The sequence below is a fragment of the Schizophyllum commune genome (genome assembly GCF_000143185.2).
Source record: "Schizophyllum commune H4-8 unplaced genomic scaffold SCHCOscaffold_13, whole genome shotgun sequence".
Taxonomy (NCBI): domain Eukaryota; kingdom Fungi; phylum Basidiomycota; class Agaricomycetes; order Agaricales; family Schizophyllaceae; genus Schizophyllum; species Schizophyllum commune.
The window spans coordinates 1104912-1122385 of NW_026089550.1; the positions used below are offsets into that span (position 1 = coordinate 1104912).

General features: G+C 57.4%; 7 protein-coding genes across 7 annotated transcripts; 4 read left to right on the forward strand and 3 right to left on the reverse strand.

Moving 5' to 3' along the window:
* Positions 1-49: 49 nt before the first annotated feature.
* Positions 50-4457, reverse strand: SCHCODRAFT_02642427 (uncharacterized protein). The gene is made up of 13 exons (XM_003025932.2): positions 4434-4457; positions 3136-4385; positions 2949-3083; positions 2778-2898; positions 2425-2722; positions 2235-2372; positions 1928-2171; positions 1349-1872; positions 1174-1297; positions 927-1123; positions 741-877; positions 433-685; positions 50-376 (listed from the first exon to the last, which is right to left on the reverse strand). Coding segments are annotated over exons 1-13 (3666 nt in total). The 5' UTR covers positions 4436-4457; the 3' UTR covers positions 50-133.
* A 143-nt stretch (positions 4458-4600) lies between these two features.
* On the forward strand, positions 4601-6771 carry SCHCODRAFT_02517320 (uncharacterized protein; the record flags this gene model as incomplete). The annotated part of the gene is made up of 7 exons (XM_050343371.1): positions 4601-5068; positions 5122-5225; positions 5295-5568; positions 5677-5833; positions 5891-6181; positions 6246-6321; positions 6429-6771. 7 exons carry the CDS (start codon positions 4601-4603, stop codon positions 6769-6771), a joined length of 1713 nt encoding a protein of 570 aa, XP_050197753.1.
* A 211-nt stretch (positions 6772-6982) lies between these two features.
* Positions 6983-8295, reverse strand: SCHCODRAFT_02592175 (alpha/beta-hydrolase; the record flags this gene model as incomplete). Its single annotated transcript, XM_003025931.3, has 5 exons — positions 6983-7370; positions 7454-7606; positions 7663-7754; positions 7808-7917; positions 7970-8295. The coding sequence occupies 5 exons, from the start codon at positions 8293-8295 to the stop codon at positions 7014-7016; spliced, it is 1038 nt and encodes a 345-aa protein (XP_003025977.1). The 3' UTR covers positions 6983-7013.
* Positions 8296-8918: 623 nt separating this feature from the next.
* SCHCODRAFT_02642438 (cellobiose dehydrogenase) lies at positions 8919-12271 on the forward strand. Its single transcript, XM_003026015.3, has 13 exons — positions 8919-9328; positions 9381-9445; positions 9496-9686; positions 9746-9763; positions 9814-9905; positions 9960-10076; positions 10126-10274; positions 10323-10518; positions 10571-11123; positions 11174-11345; positions 11401-11866; positions 11921-12048; positions 12102-12271. Exons 1-13 carry the CDS (start codon positions 9283-9285, stop codon positions 12186-12188), a joined length of 2280 nt encoding a protein of 759 aa, XP_003026061.1. The 5' UTR covers positions 8919-9282; the 3' UTR covers positions 12189-12271.
* A 296-nt stretch (positions 12272-12567) lies between these two features.
* Positions 12568-13534, forward strand: SCHCODRAFT_02642440 (60S ribosomal protein L23). Its single transcript, XM_050346275.1, has 4 exons — positions 12568-13071; positions 13135-13205; positions 13263-13340; positions 13393-13534. Exons 1-4 carry the CDS (start codon positions 13023-13025, stop codon positions 13438-13440), a joined length of 246 nt encoding a protein of 81 aa, XP_050197754.1. The 5' UTR covers positions 12568-13022; the 3' UTR covers positions 13441-13534.
* Positions 13535-13698: 164 nt separating this feature from the next.
* Positions 13699-14594, reverse strand: SCHCODRAFT_02642446 (uncharacterized protein; the record flags this gene model as incomplete). Its single annotated transcript, XM_050346276.1, has 1 exon — positions 13699-14594. A coding segment is annotated over exon 1 (347 nt), but the record flags the coding sequence as incomplete, so codon positions are not given.
* A 1200-nt stretch (positions 14595-15794) lies between these two features.
* On the forward strand, positions 15795-16601 carry SCHCODRAFT_02104757 (uncharacterized protein). The gene is made up of 2 exons (XM_050341806.1): positions 15795-16294; positions 16345-16601. The coding sequence occupies exons 1-2, from the start codon at positions 16068-16070 to the stop codon at positions 16583-16585; spliced, it is 468 nt and encodes a 155-aa protein (XP_050197756.1). The 5' UTR covers positions 15795-16067; the 3' UTR covers positions 16586-16601.
* The last annotated feature ends 873 nt before the right edge of the window (positions 16602-17474 follow it).

A 17474-nucleotide genomic window follows, 5' to 3' on the forward strand; every position in this document is an offset into this window, starting at 1 on the left:
ATCCTGAGATCACATACGACTTGCGCGCGTTCTCTACCTCTTCTCTTGAGTTTGGAAATGGGGAGCTTCACCAAGCTCTTGAATTACACGGGCTCAGAGACGCCCAGCATAAACACGCATCTACATTAGTCTATCATTGCGACTTCTTCTCTGTCGCGCTCGCTTGCTTCTCCCCAGTTGCAGCGGCAAGTTTCTCCTCCGCCTCCCCAAGCTGCTTTAGCCGCTCCTGCTCAGCGCGGCGCGCCTCGCGCCGCTCGCGCCCGCGGGTGACCATCTCCTTCGGCTCCAGGTCCGCGAACAGGAACTTGCACGTCTTCTCGATCACATAGCAGCCACCAAAGTCGAGGATCATGGACAGCGTCAGGCGGATCTTGAACTATGAGGGGGGATCAGTTGGGCTCAAAGTCGACAGGGGAATACATGACCACTCACAGCATCGGTCATTTCCACAATCTGCAGCCAGCGGTTGAGCTCGGGCATGAAGTCGGTCGCACCGGAGAACGCGACGGCGCTCGCGCCAACGAGGCCCCAGTACAGAGCAGAGTTCTCGCGAATACCCTCACGGAAGGGCCGGCCCTGGAAGTTGATCGCAAACGTCGACACCTGCTGCGACAAGCTGAGCAGGTAGATGGCCGTGTTGAGCAGGTTGGGCTCGAATTTGGCGTCGAGGTCGATCTCTCCGCGGCTGAGGACCCATGTTAGCATGGCTGAATAGAAACGAATGTTGGGAGAACACTCACTCCTCATAAGCCCTCGACAGGTTCGTGATGAACACTAGCGTTCCGATATGCAGCGCGAACTGCAAGAGGACGGACAACAGGACGTAGAGGTTGAAGATGTTGCCGAGGGGCCGCTCGCGCGAGAGCTTCTCAACGGGCTGCATGTCTCGTTAGCACCACATCACTAACGACAAGCATACTGCTCACCTTTGCGCGCGAAATGCACAAGAAGCAGACCGACATGAGCATACCCGTCACCGTGACCTGGTAATCGCCGAATTTGATGCCGTCGAGGTACTGCACACTCAAGCTGTACGCCGTGATGAGGCAGTTCAACGCAAGGATCTTGTACATCTGCACGGTCGCGACGAGTGTGCTGCGTCCTTGCCTGATGATGTGCGCGACTGCAGGATAATCAGTTCGGACCCTTGACAGCTGCAGGGAAGCAACATACTAGACGAGACATTCGACAACTTCGAGGTGAACGGCGCAGCACAAGACGCGTCGCCGAGCTTGATCTTCGGCGCCTCGTCCTCGTCCATGTCCGCAAGCTTGTCCGTGATCGCCGTCATGTCGAACTGCGCGCACCATCAGCCAACCCACCCAGACCTGCTGCGACCACAACCCACCTTCTGCAACGGATTCTGCTGCCTCGCCACCTGCTGCGCCGCCGCCGCCTGCCTCTGCGCCTCCGCCACATCCGGGTACAGGTGCGCAATCGCCGGCGGCACCGGCGGCACCGGCTGGTTGAACCGCCTCGACAGCTTCAGCTGGCTCTCGTACACCTGCTTGATCCGCTCGAGCCGCTGCCGCTCCGCGATCTTCTTCAGGTCCTCCACCGTGCCGTCGAGCAGCGCCACCCCGACGTGCGCCTGCTTGAGCGCGCCGACGTCGTTCGTGCCGTCGCCGGCCATGAGCGTGACGTAGCCGGCGGACTTGAGCGCGGTGAGGATGTGCTCCTTCTGCGCGGGCGAGACGCGCGCGTAGACCCAGGTGTTCTGGACGAGGAGTTCGAAGGCGGGGGTCGGTTCGTAGAGCTTGAGCGCGGCGCCGGTGACGCAGATGTCGTACTGCTGGAAGAGGGAGGTGTCCAGGGGCTCGTCGGGGTTGACCGGGATGACCTTGCTTTCATCAACGGTATGCCAGATAAGATCTGGACACTTGATGAGTACTGTGCATTGTTCTGGGTCTTCTGAAGGCAAGCTTACCACGCTCGTTCGCTGGGTTCTCCTTCAGGTCCAAGATGAGCGCCTCGCGGTCCACGATCTCAACGTCGCGAGCGACGTGTACGGCAGTCAAAGGGTTGTCGCCAGTAATCATGATGCACCGATGAGACGAGTCCGCCAGCATCTTCAGCGTGTCAACCGCATCCTCCTTCAGGGGGCAGTGGAAAATGATGAATCCAGCAAAGTCAAGCTCGCTTTCGACCATTTCGCGGGGAAGCTTGTTGATCTGAGACGGCAGTTAGCACGTATGTTCTGCGCCCTCCTGAATCCTCAAGACAGTGGCACGTACCTTCTCCACAGTCAGCGCCTCCTTGAGCTTGACGCCGAGCGCCAGGACACGGCTGCCCCTGCGAGTGTACCACTTGTATGTCTCGTCGTACCCCTCGGGTACGTTCTTCAGCATGCCCTTGATAGTCTCAGGAGCGCCCTACAATCACCGTCAGCTCGCATTCATCAAGCAGTATAGCGCAAGATCGTACCTTGACAGCGACTACAATCTCACCACCAGGCAGCGAAGACACCGTCGACATGCGCTTGAGCGCCGAGGAGAACTGGAAGCGGCGGCGGATCCTCAGAGACGCCTTACGGTCGTACTTTGAGTCCGGGCCGGGGTGCACTTGGTCGCCCTTGTCTACCACCCATCCTAGGCTCTCTAAGGTCGTCTTCTCCATAGGGTCTCCGACGACGGTGCCGTCATCAAGCCTGACCATGGCGTGCGCAGCGGCGAGACACAGAACGGTATCCCGAGGGGCCTCCTTCACGTTGATGAGGTTCTTGCTGTTGACAAAGATGTTAGTTCGAACTTCCTTCTTGTCGACAACCATGCACGAACTCAGTATATGTGACACCCTCCAGGACGAGGTTCTCCGCGGTGATCGTGCCGGTCTTGTCGAAGCAGCAAACGTCCACGCGTCCGGCAAAGGGGATGCGGAAGGGCTCGGTGCAGAAGATGGCTGGGAGGATACATGAGTGGTTGGAGAGGTAAGACTCGGCTGGGACGCACCATATTTGGACAGGGCGACAAGGGATGCATTGACCGCCATTGACAACTCCATGGGCAGTTCAGGCGGTACGACACTCGTGATGATGAGTACACAGTCGAGGAGCAGCTTGCCCTTGGGCATGCCACGCTCGAGACCTATCAGGAAGCAGTGAGTGCCGTAGTCGAGAGCAAAAGATAGCCCACGCACCATGCACCCAAACATACCAACTCGCGCAGATCGCGAAGATGAGCAGGAAGCCAATGAAGAGGAAGCTCTCGAGGTTGTTCGCCGAGACGCGCTCCGTCGAAAAGATCATGGTGCGCACAAGCTGGCCCTGCGCGGTGCCGAAGCCGGTGCGGAGGACAACGCCGAGACAGCCGCCGTCGGGTGTCTTGATCGGGGATGCGATCTGGACGGAGGGCGAGGCTTGCAGGACCTTGGTACCGCTAAAGAGGACCTCATTCTTGTGCTGGCCGTCGACGTCGAGGGGCTCGTGAGCCTCCAGAAGCTGGATAGATTCCTTGAGAAGGGGGGTTGACTCGCCCGAGAGCATGGCCTCGTTAACAATGCAGGTGCCGTTGACGAGAAGGATGTCTGCGGGAACCGTAGTTTCGTGTTGTCCGCGTACGATGCTAACGACGTCGCCCGGGAGCAACTTGTCGGTCTGCATCTCCACCCACTTCCCGTCGCGATACACTTGGATTGGGAATGGCTGCACGCTCATGGTGCGAAACTCGGTGAGCGTGCGCACGCGCTGCCAGACGACCGTGCACTCGAACACGACGAGCATGAAGAGCGTGAAGAGGGAGTAGTACCAGTACTCGTCGAGGCACCACAGCGCGACGCAGAAGATCTGGAAGACGAAGAAGGGCGCGGTGGCGTGCTCGACGAAGAGCTCGCTGAACGTGGGGATCGGGATGTCAAAGTCGTTGCCGCCGTACAGCGTCATGAGGCCGGGCACGTCCTGCTCCTTCAGCCCCTTGGGCGCGAGGAAGGTCGAGAGGGGCGGGTGCGCGCTGCTCGGGTACGGGAGCCGGCCGAAGGTGAGGGGGGACGTGGAGAGGGCTGTGTACGTGTCGCGCTGGTAGTTGAACGTGTACGTGCCGTTCTTCTTCTCCAGGGGGACGATGTCGCCGTGGCCGCGATGCTGCTTGGGGATGATCCGGATGCAGTCCGCCTCCTCGACCGAGCGCGCCCGCCGTGTGGTGATCCACGCTCTTGCTGCCGCGCTCCACTTCGTGAAGAGAAAACTGAGCGCGTGTGTCGTCCCGAGGGCGACGCAGTAGATAAACGTCCACTCCTCGCTGATGATCCACTCGTCGTACTTGACGTAGTACGCATATGCGAGGAGGGGGTAGAGGGTGAGGAAGGGGACGCCGTATATGTGATTGTACCAGGGGACCGCGATGTGCAGGCTCGCGGCCTCAATTTCCGGCGACTCTATCGCCACGGACGCCCTGGAATATGTCAGGAGACATGTTTTTCGCTGTAAATCGAGGACTCACATCTTCGAAAAGTACGAAGCCAAGGTGCGCGCGCCTTTCTCACTGCCGACGTGCTCAGCTTTGAAGATCACGTGTTCATTATTTATTCGGTCCGGATTTGCAGAAGACTCCTTCGGACTTGGTACTTTGATTTTGACCGCCACCACGCCTGCCGCTGGCCGGCGAATATGTCATATGGCTCTCTCTTCCTTGGAATAACCGCCTTTTGGATCTTGGTACACGCGACAAATCAGCTGTATCTATCCCGCAGCGAGGGTTCGACGCTACCAGCTTTTGCTCCCCGAAGACGAAGGACAGGGAACATAACTGTTTCTGTCGACCGACTACACCTCCGTGTGCAAACGACGCGCCTCAATAGCGTCCACGATCTCTTTGCGCAATGGTCCTCGAAGAATCTTCGACTACGACGAGTCTTGTCTGGTTTTTATAACTTGGGTACAGCCGCTTGTTGCATGGGCGTGCTAACTGCTCTAGGCCTACTTTTATGGACCACATGGGGTTTGCTCTCTGCTACCTTCTCTGCAACCACGAAATCTGGTCTCCCCCCGCCTGATAATACGCTGACGAAGCGCGACACCCTACCCCCCGAGCCGTCTAGCTCAACGGCAACTTCCAGCTTCGGTATCCGACCCCTCGTTCGTAGACTGTACGATCTTGTCGTGGCACTTATTTGACTTGCAAACCTAAGATCCCAGGTGTCACCGTACCCATGAGCCATCTGCCTCTCATGCTCCTCGCCGTTCTCGTCGGCCAGATCGTGCACGAAATGGGACACGCTGCTGCCTCTGCACTGTGCGTCCTTCCCCCCTCTTCTCATTGTCCTTCATATTCTGAACTTCGTGGTCACGTTTGCTTCTCTAGTGAGCAAATTCACATAACTTCCGCCGGCCTTTCCATCCTCGTCCTCTTTCCCTCCGCCTTCGTCGCCCTGCCCACTTCCGCCATCGAGGCTCTCAGCGCCCGCGCTCGACTACACATCATCGCTGGCGGACCCTATCACAACTTGTGCTACTTCGTCGCTTTATGGACAGCGCGGTGGATAGGGGTGTTTGCTGTCCTTGCGCCGATTTCGGGTACATTGGCGGGGTACGAGGATATCAGTGCGCTGGGCAGAGTGGTTGTGGGGGTTGATGAAGTGAGGACCTCTTTTTCTTCGTTCTCCTTTTTTGCTTCTGGCATCTACCTTTTTTTTTTTTACCTAAATGAGAGTTTACTAGACGTCGGTGCTGACCTAGTAATCCAGGGCTCAAACTTGCACGCCTACATCCCGCGAGGAGCCATATTGACCCACCTTGACGACGTCAAACTTGACAGTGCGACCGCCTGGGATGAGTACTTCACCGCGCCGTCCTCGAGCAAAGGCGCAATGGGATGGTGCGTGCCCCGAAGGCACGTCGCAGGTCAGTGACTTTTTCGTAGGAGGGACTCGCCCGTTAGATTACTGCCCCCCTTTTCAGACGCCCCAACAGATTGTTGCGATCCCAGCCTTTTCGGCGTTCCGTCGACGCTCGCCTGCTTCGTCGAGTGGGGCGGCGGCGGCGGCGCGCAAGCATGCTTAAACCCCGTCCCCCTCCTTGGGAATCCTCGCAGTCCGCGGTGCGACGCATCAGCGCCCTGCGCGGATGAGGCGACATGCGCTCAGCCGAGCGACGCGGCACACCTTGTGCGAATATGTATGCAGGCAGCGGCAGGCCCGAGTGAAGAAATAGTCATCTGGAACGGCGAGCGGGAAGAGGTGCGGGAGGCAGGTATGCGTATAAAATATACCCGTGAAGTCCCCACTTACTGACCTGCGTTAATTTCACCTCGCAGTGCAAACCTCCACCTGGCGCCCCCGATTATTCTTTCTGCCTCTCGGTTTGCCGAGCACGGTGGAGGCTTTGTTGCAGTGCGTAATGTCCCCGGCAATCCTCACTCATCACGTGCAATGCCGATTCGCGTCACCGAATTTACCCTACCCGCACACCTGGCCTACCTACTCACCCCTCTCCTCAGGTACCTCGAACTCGCCACCCTCTCCCTCTTCCTCTTCAACCTGCTACCGCTCCCGATGCTCGACGGGGAGCAGTTCCTGCGCTCGTTGCTGGATCTGGTGCTGGGCGATGCGTCACCGTATGATGAGTATGATGTGGCGGCGCTGGAGGATGCAGAGGCGGGATTTGGCGCTGCTCAAAGTACGGGAGGGAGGACGAGCAGCGGTAGTGTGCGGAGGAGACGATCATGGAGGCCTCAAGACGCGGAAAGATGGAAGGAGCGGGTATGCAAGGGCGCCACGACGGTCACGATGGGCTCACTGGGGACCTGCGTGGTGCTGGGGATGGCTCAGAGCGTGCGGTGATCTTTGCAAGAGCAGGATGGGGCAAGGGTTTGCCTTACTACTACTCCACGTCAAGTTCTGATCAAGCACTCTGAAAAGTGATACGAGTCGGGTGCGCTACTGTATCCTGGCTCACGGCAAAACAGCTGCTGCATACAAATCTAATGTCTAAGTTCCGATACCGTGCCTACTTGCTTGAAGCATGAAGGCGAAAGTCCATACTTCCTCATTACCCGGCCACCTCCTTCACCTTTCCTCCTCCCTCACGCCGCCGCCCTCCTCGCAACACCCTCCCTCACCCCCCGCTCAATCAACTCACTAAACTTCTTCCTCCTCTGCACATGAATCCCATGCCCCGTCCCCTCCCACTCCTCAAAGTCCGCAATCTCATCGTCAGTAGACCTCAAACCCGCCACCAGCCTGTGCGAATTGGACGTCGCCACCAGATGATCCTCGTCCCCACAGACGACGCCGATCCAGCCCGCCCCGCGCGCGCCGACGCGCCGGCCGATCTCGGAGAGCCGGACGACGTCGACGTGATGCGAGAGCGCGGCGAGCATCTGCGAGAGGTGGCCCATGAGCTGCTGCGGGCGCGTGTTCTTGACGCGGAAGTGGAATTCCTGGGATGGGGGGTTAGCAGAGTTCTTCGCAGCGGAGGTGAAGGCAGCGAGGGTAGATGAGCACATCGCGAGCAGACGCGTACCTCAATCTGCACCTCCCGGTTCGTGCGGCCCTGCGGGTCGTCCGGGTCGCGCTCGTCCAGCCACGCCTGTGGGAAGAGCATGTCCATAGCAAGCGGCGCGCGCTGCTCGGGCGGGGTGAACGTGAGACGCGCGAGGGTCTTCAAGCCGTACCACTGGAACGCGCGTGTCAGCTAAAGGCATAATAAGGTAGTCATCAAAGAAGGCGTACTGGTGCCATGTTTTGCCACCAATGCGGGTTACCAGGCGTGGTGACAGCGAGCAGGAGAGATGAGATGCGGTCAGGTATAAGGTATGCGAGTTCTGGGATGATGATTGGTTTCACACCATAAGAAGTTGAAGGAGAAAAAACCTACCCTGAGATATCATTCCGCCCAGACTGACGCCAATGATGTTCAAGTCGCGTTCCTTCTTCCAGTCGAGATAGTCAAGAAGCGCAACAGCATCCGCCGCCATTCCTGATGTGCTAACATAATGTTAGAGGGTCAAATGCGTTCAGCGCGCGACTTCGTACGCACGTATACGGTCCCCTCGGTGTACCCGAGTTGCCCACACCCCGGTTATCGAAGACAAGCACCGTGTACTTAGCGCGCAACTCGGGCGTGCTTGTAAAGTACTCCACCTGCGGCTTCCACGCAAAGCTCGAGGAGTTCAAGCCCATGATGAAGACGAGCTTGTGCGACTCGCCGCGCGCGAGCGCGTCCGCATCGCCATGGACCTCGAAGTAGATGGAATGGGACTCGATGGGGTTCGCTTCTTGGTGGCGGAGCTTCGTCACGGGGCAGAGACCCTTGCGAATGCAGTGGGCCTCTGGAAATATAGTGTGGGGCGTAGCCTCGCTCATGGTGGTAAAGGAATAAGGTGTGTTACCGTCGCGCCGCCTGCTCCCGATAGGCGCCCGACCCGGATCGGTTATTCGTCCGGGCCGGGCTGACGTCGCTTGATGAGGTTCACTGATTTATCAAAAGTTCAACTTGTTCACGACCACCATCCTGTCCTGATGTGTATCGCTGCTCTCAATGTCGTTGCAGGAGGATCCTTAGCAGCACTAACCCGAGGCGGTCACAAGCATGCAACTCCTTGGCAGAGCCAGTCCGATATCCGAACGACGACATGCCTTCTCAATGGCGCACGCGCGCGTCTTCTGTCGCAATTGACGAAGAATGTCTCGATGCACAATATATTCCCCGCACTTCGACATCATAAATGAACTCCATATATTTGTTGGCCCAGCCACAAGTGGTAGAGCGCAGCATCCACCCCCGGGTGTTCGACACCAATATCGTTCCGACTCATGAGCCCATATATCTTCAGCCTTGTATCCCAACGGAAGTGGCTACCTTGAAGGTACACCGTCTTCCCGTCCCTTTTCATCATGATATGTTCCCCACATGGCGGTGAGTAGCGCTTGTTCTTCTTTCGAACAGACATCGCCAGCGGCGTCTCAGCCTGAGGACATACATCGGCGGTTATTCGGTGCCATCCTACCGACCCACGGCTCACCTCCTCGTCTATACGCAAGGTCTATCCATGATTTCAGGCTCCGATCTCCCTTCTGACGCTCGACCAATGCGGCCCAATCACAGCGACTCAATTGCCACGACAGCCCATTTTTCCGCCTCATAACGCACAACCAGGCCGAGGTGTACCCGTGCAGGCTATTCCGCCTCCGCAGGAGGGACGCAAGGCACGGGTCCCGCATCTAGGATCAGTGCTCTATCGTCAAGCGACCATGAAACGGAGCTTCTTCGCGTTTGGACGCGCTTTAAAGCTGCAGATCATGTAGAGAGGACCACCTTCTCTTCGTCGCTCTTGTGGTGGTGCTCGCAGGATGCTCTGGCGCGCTGCCCTCTCCGCTTTGCCTCTCGTAGGCTGCGGTACGTCCGAAGTTCATCTCGTCGCGTTCCTCCTGCTCATTGGACCGACCAGCGCTTGCGCAAACGGGGGCCCAGTACACCGATCCCGACAATGGTATCACATTTTGGGGCATTACAGTGCGCATCCACATCTCATCCACCTTTCCTTTCCTCAATATCTTCCCTAGGATGCATCGCACAGCGTAACCTACGGCTATGTCTTCCCCGAGACCGACACGGGCGAGTTCATTGGCGAGATCGTTTCTCCGATCGAGGGAGCTTGGGTCGGTGTCTCCCCCAAAGGCACCATGCTCAACAGCCTGCTGCTCGTGGCTTGGGCGAACGGCGGCGAGGTCGTGCACTCCGCGCGCATTGCTTCGTGCGTGCTTCTTCTGTCTGCTTCTTCCAGTCTGTTCTGATGCACCCCGTATTTCGCAGTGGATACGTGTTGCCAACGTACGTTAGCGCCAAGGAAAGCCTAAATGCCTATTGACAGCATATTCCAGACCTCTGGAAGGACCTGTGATCACCGATCTTCCATCTACGACAGTGAATGCGACGCACTGGAAATGGGTGTATCGCTGCCAAAACTGCACCAGTACGAGAATATTTGCCTCTGATTCTCACTCGTGCTGATTATGTTCCTTCATAGCTTGGGATGGCGGCAGCCTCGATCCCACAGGCTCCGGTGCACCTGCCTGGGCCTACTCGACCAAAGCCGTCGATGACCCCTCGGATCCTGACTCGGACTTCGCTCAGCACACCGATTGTGAGCCCTTCCATTCGCATAAGTCTACGTCTTACTAACATAGAGTTAGTCGGTTTCTACGGCCTCGACTTCGCATCCGCGCACGCCTCGCAAGCTGACTACGACAACTGGGCCGCAGGCGGCACAGGTGGCGGTGGTGGCTCGCCGCCCACAACGACTACGACGACAACCACAGCGCCTCCTACGGCTACTGCCACAGTGAGTCTTCTTGAGTGAGCCATGTTTGGTGAGATGACCGCCCTCCAGCCTGATCCTGTCGACTATATCGTCGTGGGTGCTGGTCCGGCTGGTATCATCACTGCGGATCGACTCTCCGAGGCGGGCAAGAGTGTTTTACTCCTCGAGCGCGGTGGGCCTTCTACGGGCGAGACTGGCGGCACGTATAGTGCGCCGTGGGCTGAAGGCAGTGGTTTAACCAAGTTCGACGTCCCTGGTCTCTTCGGTGCGTACATATGGGCCTTCGCGGTCTCGGGCTGAATCTGACTGCGCTACAGAAACCCTCTTCAACGACGCCAACTCCTTCTGGTGGTGCAAGGATGTCAATACCTTCGCCGGCTGCCTCCTCGGCGGCGGCACGACCGTCAATGGTGCGCTCTACTGGTACCCGCCCGACATCGACTTCTCCACCGACAACGGCTGGCCCAGCGAGTGGACCAACCACTCCCCGTACACCGCCAAGGTCAAGGAACGGCTCCCCAGCACCGACGCCCCCTCCACGGATGGAAAGCGCTACCTGACGCAGGTCCACGACGTCGTCGCGGAGCTTCTCAAGCCGCTCGGCTTCAGCAGTATTACAATTAATGACGAGCCGAACCGGAAGGACCATGTTTACGGGTATAGCGCGTACGACTTCCTTGACGGCAAGCGCGCGGGCCCGGTGGCGACCTATCTGCAGACGGCGCAGAAGAGGGAGAACTTCAAGTTGCTGATGTATACAAACGCGCTGAATGTGGTGCGGAATGGGACGCAGATTTTGGGCGTGAAGACGAATGATACGTCGATTTTGGATGGGGTCTACACGTTGAACCCGGGCGGAAGAGTAATTCTGTGAGTGCTACCCAATCCTTGCCTACTAGTCATACTGACAAGCTCGATAGATCTGCTGGCTCGCTGCAGACACCGCGCTTGCTGTTCCAGAGTGGCATCGGCCCCAAGGACATGATTACGCTCGTGCAGGGCAACACAGATGCGGCGCCAAATCTCCCGGATGAGGCGGACTGGATCGACCTTCCCGTCGGCGAAAACGTCTCGGATAACCCATCGGTCAACGTACGCTGCGCTCTGTCCTCTTCAGCTTCATCTTCGCTCATCCATCGTCATCCAGCTCGTCTTTACCCACCCCGATGTCGACTCCTATGACAACTGGGCCGAAGTCTGGGATGACCCGCGCCCCGATGACGCTGACCAGTACCTCAAGGACCAATCCGGCGTGCTCGCAGCCGCATCCCCTCGCCTCAACTTCTGGCGCGCCTACGTCGGTAGCGACAACGTGACGCGCTACATGCAGGGAACCGCGCGCCCAGGCGCAGCCTCCATCGACACGGACAACGACTACAACCTCGCGAACGTCTTCACCATCACCTGCTACCTGTCCACGGGCGTCACCTCGCGCGGGCGCGTCGGCATTGATGCTGCATTGCGAGCGGGGCCGATAGTGGACCCATGGCTCACCGACCCGGTCGACAAGGAGGTCCTGTTGACCGGTATTCAGGAGATCGCGAGCGCGATTGGGAACGTGAGCGATCTGGTGCTGATCACGCCGGACAATACGACGACGGTGGCGGCCTACTGTGAGTATCCTTGCGCACTGGGTCGGCTTGTACGAGGCTAATGCAGTCCCGAAGTGGACGACTATGATCTCACGGCCATGAACTCCAACCACTGGGTAGGGTCGGCGTCAATCGGGTCGGTCGTAGATGTCAACACGAAGGTCAAGGGGACGGATAACCTATTCGTCGTGGATGCATCCATCGTGAGCGTCCTTTCATGAAAACATGAACTTAAGCGCTGACTGACATTACGCAGATTCCTGCGCTACCGATGGGCAACCCTCAAGGAGCGCTCATGTCGGCAGCGGAGCAGGCCGTCGCGAGGATTCTCGCTCTAAACTGATATCTTGGACAAGGGGGGATAGGCGTATATAGTATAGGTATTTATTCGTAGCGACGCAATGAAGCATTTATTTCAGTGTACAATGTTCTTGCGTGACAACAAGTCGTTTACTCTTGCCGAATCATCGAAGAGAGGGGGAGCATGAGTCAGTTACCGCGCTCTGCCAAGCGTCAAAATTCAGGTACTTGGTAGAAAGGGTCCTGAGAAAGAAGTCGAGTGTGGCCGCGTCTTCAGGAAAAAGGTGCTAAATTTCCACCAAGAAAGTCGAACATGTGGGTCCACATCACGTGCCATGCGCAAGTGGCTTCGGCAAATCCCGATATTCACTGTACAGTCGATCGTGCCGAGCTCGGCAGGCGCGCCATCGCCAATCATCGGAAAGCCGTGCTCGTCGTAGTCGTCCTCAAGCCCAAGATCAAAAATGTCGAAGCGTACGTCCGCTGCGCCCTCGTCTCGATGCCCTATCTGACGAAGTTCTGCTCTTTTGTCGCCCGTCCTCCTCGAATCCGTTAACTTGCAATGTGATCGGTGTCCTTCTCCCCTTCCTGTGCTCGAATGCGCCAATCGCTCCCTCCACATCCACACCGACTCTATGAACAACCCCATACCCTTGAAAACCATTGCAACGTCTAATAACCCCAATATGTGACATGACGCTGCGCCCAACCCACAGCGACCGGTTCCTCTGGAACGAAGTTCCGCCTCACCCTCGGTCTGCCCGTCGGCGCCGTGCTGAACTGCGCGGACAATAGCGGCGCAAAGTCGCTCTTCATCATCGAGCCGTACGGCTTCGGCTCGCACCTCAACCGGCTGCCGGACGCTGGTGTCGGCGACATGGTCGTCGCGTCCGTCAAGAAGGGTAAGCCCGAGTTGAGGAAGAAGAGTGCGTGGTATCCCTTCATGTTTCTCCTAACCATCACGCTTACGGGGCGATTACTCTCATTAGCTATGCCCGTGGTCGTCGTCCGCCAGCGCAAGGCATGGCGGAGACGGGATGGTGTCTTCCTGTACTTCGAGGTGCGTTTTGGTATGAGATGATGTGATCGGAACGGTGACTCACGTTCATCCCCTCAGGACAACGCCGGTGTCATCGTCAACCCCAAGGGTGAGATGAAGGGCTCTGCGATCACGGGCCCGGTCGCAAAAGAATGCGTAAGTCATGTTCGCATCTGCGTATGCTTTCCTCGTCTGATCACCTCTTCAGGCTGACTTGTGGCCGCGTATCGCGTCCAACGCCGGTACCGTGGTTTGAGCGACGGCCTTCCTCCCTCTACTGCCCTCCATATCCACTCTGTACGCACATATGCCTCATGTTGCACTATGACTATGAAGACATCTCAAAAGCCTACGATTGTGAGACCTGTACCGTTTCAGTCGTCTTCCCTTCCTCAGCTCTTGTACGCCTTCGCAACCGCTGAGCGTACAATCGAGCCCCTCAAATGTCATTCATGCTGACCTCCCATGCGGTATAGTGCTGTACTTGCCGCAAAAGACCTGGCTTGAGCGGGTCGACGTCTGCTTAGAACGATGCGTTGCCAGAGAATATCTTGGGATAGGTATTACATGACACGCAGTGGCAGAAGAGCAAGTGCACAGTCGTAAGTTGAGGGATATGAAGCCGGAAGGCTGCTATCTTGCGGAAGGTTGCCCCCTGCGCGCACGAAGTTACTCACACCTCTGGAAATGAGAGAACAAGGCGTCGGCAATGACAGCGAGAGGGAGGACCGGACTTGCAGCGGGAGCATGTGTGAGTTCATGTCGGAAATGAGGAGGGCATCCATCGAGATCAACCTTCCCAACGACGTCGAATGAGCGACTCGTTCTTCGAGCTTGCCGCCAAGCTCCCTGGACTTCGTGGTTGACTTCAGAGTCGTAGGCCCGCTGATAGATTAACGTTGACGACACTTCAGACTGTCTGCTTGAACTACGCGAGACCGGCACACAATGAACGAAGATATAGGAGAAGACGGTGCTTCGCCGGTGAGGGGGATAATGGCAGAAGACGTTTGCGGTCATGTAAAGCGATAGAGGGGGTCGGCACATAGCCAGAAGGTGCCGACAAAGTCAATAAGCATGTAGGCCGAGAGAAAACGAAGACAGATCAATGAAGGAAGCGGGAAGAACGTGCCGAAGGACGCGGTCAGCAAGTCGAAGACGAAGTGACAGTAACGAAAGCGAGGTCGAGACATAGGTGGGGGCCAAAAGTCGAGAAACTATGTAGCCGTAATCAAGAGGCTAAGTATTATCTCTGTGAGCATCCCGACTCGTTACAATGACTAAGAGAGGGGCTTTTCGGCATGACTTCCTCTGGTTGTCCAAGCGAGCCTTTGCCATTGCGCTGATCATGAAAGCTGCCATGCCGAGTCGTACGTCGTAAGCCCGCCGACAGGCTATCGTGCATACCGTCGTGATAGCGCAGACAATTCGAGCTGTCTGTGCGAAGAGCGTCGGCTATCGGCAGATGAGCTCCGTGGATTTGAAGATATGCCAGAAGACGTTCGAGAGGCCATAAGAGAGATAGATATAAAAGAGCAAGGGGCTAGAGGGTAGCTAGAATATCATTGAAGCGTAGCTAGAAGATGATAACAATGTCCAGAAGTCCGCAAGAAATACCGAAGCAAGGTAGCCGCGAGGACTCAGAGCCCAAGAAATGAACGAAGCAGGGAGCGTGCGGTCGAGGCCATCACATAGAGGACGCTCAGGGAGGAAGAGCGGAGGTGGACAAAAACTCTAGAAAGGCGAGGGTCAAAGGGCTGGGTCGAATAGCGTAGCGCTGACGAGGCTAGGGCACCGAGATAGAGCGCATTGATGAGGGTAAAGCGCAATGAGTCGACGATGCTAGCTTGAGGGTTAACACCTTAGAGACCTGGTCTAGCGAGGTTCATGATGCCACGTCAAGGCCACCGTGTCGCAACGAGGCCAGAAGGCGCAGATCTGGCTCGGGTGCTTGACAGCGCGCAGCAAGCCGGAGCAGACAAGTTACGCGAGGCTTTTGCTTGACAGCCGCACGTAAATGGCATCGATAGCGGATGGAAGTCCGGACGGGCATGCTGCAGGTTCGAAGGGTATCGGAGTTGTCGCGCGCAGGGTTGCCGGATTGTATGCGTATCAGGACCTTAGACTTGTTCAGGCAGAGCAAGCTGACAGCAATCGTCAGGCTCGTAGTCACCTCCCTGCTCGTGGAGCAGCCCTGATTTGTGTTTAGTTGGAGCACGTACAAACAAAAGAAGTCCGCTCCAGGCAGGCGAGACCGGCGCTTGTGAGCCCTTGTACCTTGTCAAGTTTGGGCTTTCCCGGCGCATACTAACCTCTACCCATCTTCCGGCACCAGCCGAGGCACACTTCAAGCATAGAGCCTGCAGGTGCTCCCTCTAGGCGTCCACGCCACGTGCTGTCTGCGCTGTTTGTTCCCGCTCCACATAAACAGAGATCAGGCGTCGCTCCACGAGCGAAGAGGTGACTACGAGCCTGAAAATTGCTGGAATAGACAAGCTCGCCATATTGGGACCCTGCCGTGAATGGCCAAGTAGTTTGAGGAGCGTCGAAGAGACCTCGAGCGCTATGATGAAGAGCTGGAACTTGGCTGACAGGAGATTTGACGAGATAGCAGGAGCGCATACGGCAGAGGACGTACAGAAATGAGACGGTGAAAAGCGCTAGATTGAGATCATCATGGTTGAGGTGAGTTAGCTGAAAAACCACCATTCGACAGCATACGCGACGCCCATCTTCAAGCAGATGAGAACGGCATCCAAGATTGGGGCGGGTGACCCTCGCGTACTTCCTGCCTCGCTGTTGCCAAAGACGTGAAGTCTTACATCGTCATGTTCAAGTTCACGACAGTGGCGACCGCAACCGACGCTACATCGTGCTCTGGTCATGTTGCCCAAGCGTGGTGAGGATGTGCACAAGTGTGATGCAAGGGTGTGCACAAATAGCCCGTCGTCGAGCCTCTTACGGGGCTTGCGCGGAACTTCGTCGGCGACGGCTGGGCGCTGTTGTATAGCGGGCGGTATGCGCTCCGCCACCACTGTATGGCGGGCAGCTGGCACGCTCGTCATGTCTGACGACATGGACGACGAGTCCGTCGGGCTCGAGTGGACAAGGTGTGCGCGCAGTGCGGTCGTCGGGCGTCGTGATCGATGAAAAATTACAGGGCGAAACGGGAGCTGAAGGGCGCCGAAATGGTCTCCGACCGCCCGCAGAGCGGATTTTCGAGGAAAAGGCGCGACGAAATCCACGAAATTGAGCAGAAACTCCCTTCCGGCTCCGGAAAGAGAAACGGTGGAAGCCGAAGAGCGGCCTTTCTGCCTGATTTGGGCAACGAGCAACAATCCACGTGCGGTTGCAATGACGTCGATCACGGCCGTTGCTACGGAAGGTGCCTTGACGAATGAATGACATCACTGATAAGGACGGTAATTATGGTCAGAAGGGGTTCCCGCGCGGCTGCAATTGTGCCCAAAATTGCCTGCAATCGCGAAAAATCAACGAGACTGGGGGTCCTCGATGTCTCTCGGGACGTCTGCTTGTTCGGACGCGGAAGTTGAACTCGCTAGCGCGGTTTCGGAGAGCGTGATGCGCTGAGGACGCAACTTGCTCTTGACCGTCATGTCGCGCGAACATCAGCGGTGGCTGCGCGAGCTCCGTCGGACCAGTTTGTTGACAATCTGGCAGCATCAACTCGGTCATGTCGGCTTTTGCAAAAAACCAGCAGTCGATCTGTGCGTGGGGGCGAAAACCCATGCACCCCGAATGGCCGGGTAATGATCGTTATAATTTGCATACGCGCGCGCTGCGCCCAGCCATCCGCTCCTCGTTTTCTTCTGTCGCCCACCACCACCTCTCGTCGACAGACAAGTGCGCGAACGCCTGGTCCCCTCGCCGCCTCGCCGCTTCTTTTGTCGAAAGCGTACTCCCTGCACATCAACACGCGTCTGCCATTGTTATCACACTCAAGGCACCCACGCATCCCTTGATATAACGCGTTCCCACGTTCCTTCTTGACGGTCCTTACCTTCTTGTCCTCCTCCCCCACGGACAAGGTGCGCACTTGCCGCGCGGTCCCCTCCCCCCTCGCTCATCCCCCAGCAGACTGCACACCCAGCAGACCGTGATCCCAGCGCTCGACTCATATCAGCGCAGCCATGTCGCGGAGGCCCACCACTCCTACGTCTCCCCTCTCCCCCTCGTCCTCCACGCACGGACGACGCCTGCAGCGCGCGGGGCGGCCCACGTCCGTCTCATCCGTCTCCGCTATCTCTGCCGGTTCCGAGGCCGACGCCC

Bases quoted from the DNA above. Each gene is read 5' to 3' on its own strand.
- SCHCODRAFT_02642440 (XM_050346275.1), top strand. From the start codon at position 13,023: ATGGTCGTCGCGTCCGTCAAGAAGGGTAAGCCCGAGTTGAGGAAGAAG. The intron at 13,072-13,134 runs GTGCGTGGTATC...TACTCTCATTAG, and splicing joins GCCCGAGTTGAGGAAGAAGA to CTATGCCCGTGGTCGTCGTC. The intron at 13,341-13,392 runs GTAAGTCATGTT...TCACCTCTTCAG, and splicing joins GCCCGGTCGCAAAAGAATGC to GCTGACTTGTGGCCGCGTAT.
- SCHCODRAFT_02642438 (XM_003026015.3), top strand. From the start codon at position 9,283: ATGCTCTGGCGCGCTGCCCTCTCCGCTTTGCCTCTCGTAGGCTGCG. The intron at 10,519-10,570 runs GTGCGTACATAT...ACTGCGCTACAG, and splicing joins CGACGTCCCTGGTCTCTTCG to AAACCCTCTTCAACGACGCC. The intron at 11,867-11,920 runs GTGAGTATCCTT...GCAGTCCCGAAG, and splicing joins GACGACGGTGGCGGCCTACT to TGGACGACTATGATCTCACG.
- SCHCODRAFT_02642427 (XM_003025932.2), bottom strand. The intron at 2,723-2,777 runs GTTCGTGCATGG...CTTTGTCAACAG, and splicing joins GAGGGTGTCACATATACTGA to CAAGAACCTCATCAACGTGA. The intron at 1,873-1,927 runs GTAAGCTTGCCT...TCAAGTGTCCAG, and splicing joins GAACCCAGCGAACGAGCGTG to ATCTTATCTGGCATACCGTT.
- SCHCODRAFT_02104757 (XM_050341806.1), top strand. From the start codon at position 16,068: ATGTTGCCCAAGCGTGGTGAGGATGTGCACAAGTGTGATGCAAGGGTG. The intron at 16,295-16,344 runs GTGTGCGCGCAG...GAAAAATTACAG, and splicing joins GTCGGGCTCGAGTGGACAAG to GGCGAAACGGGAGCTGAAGG.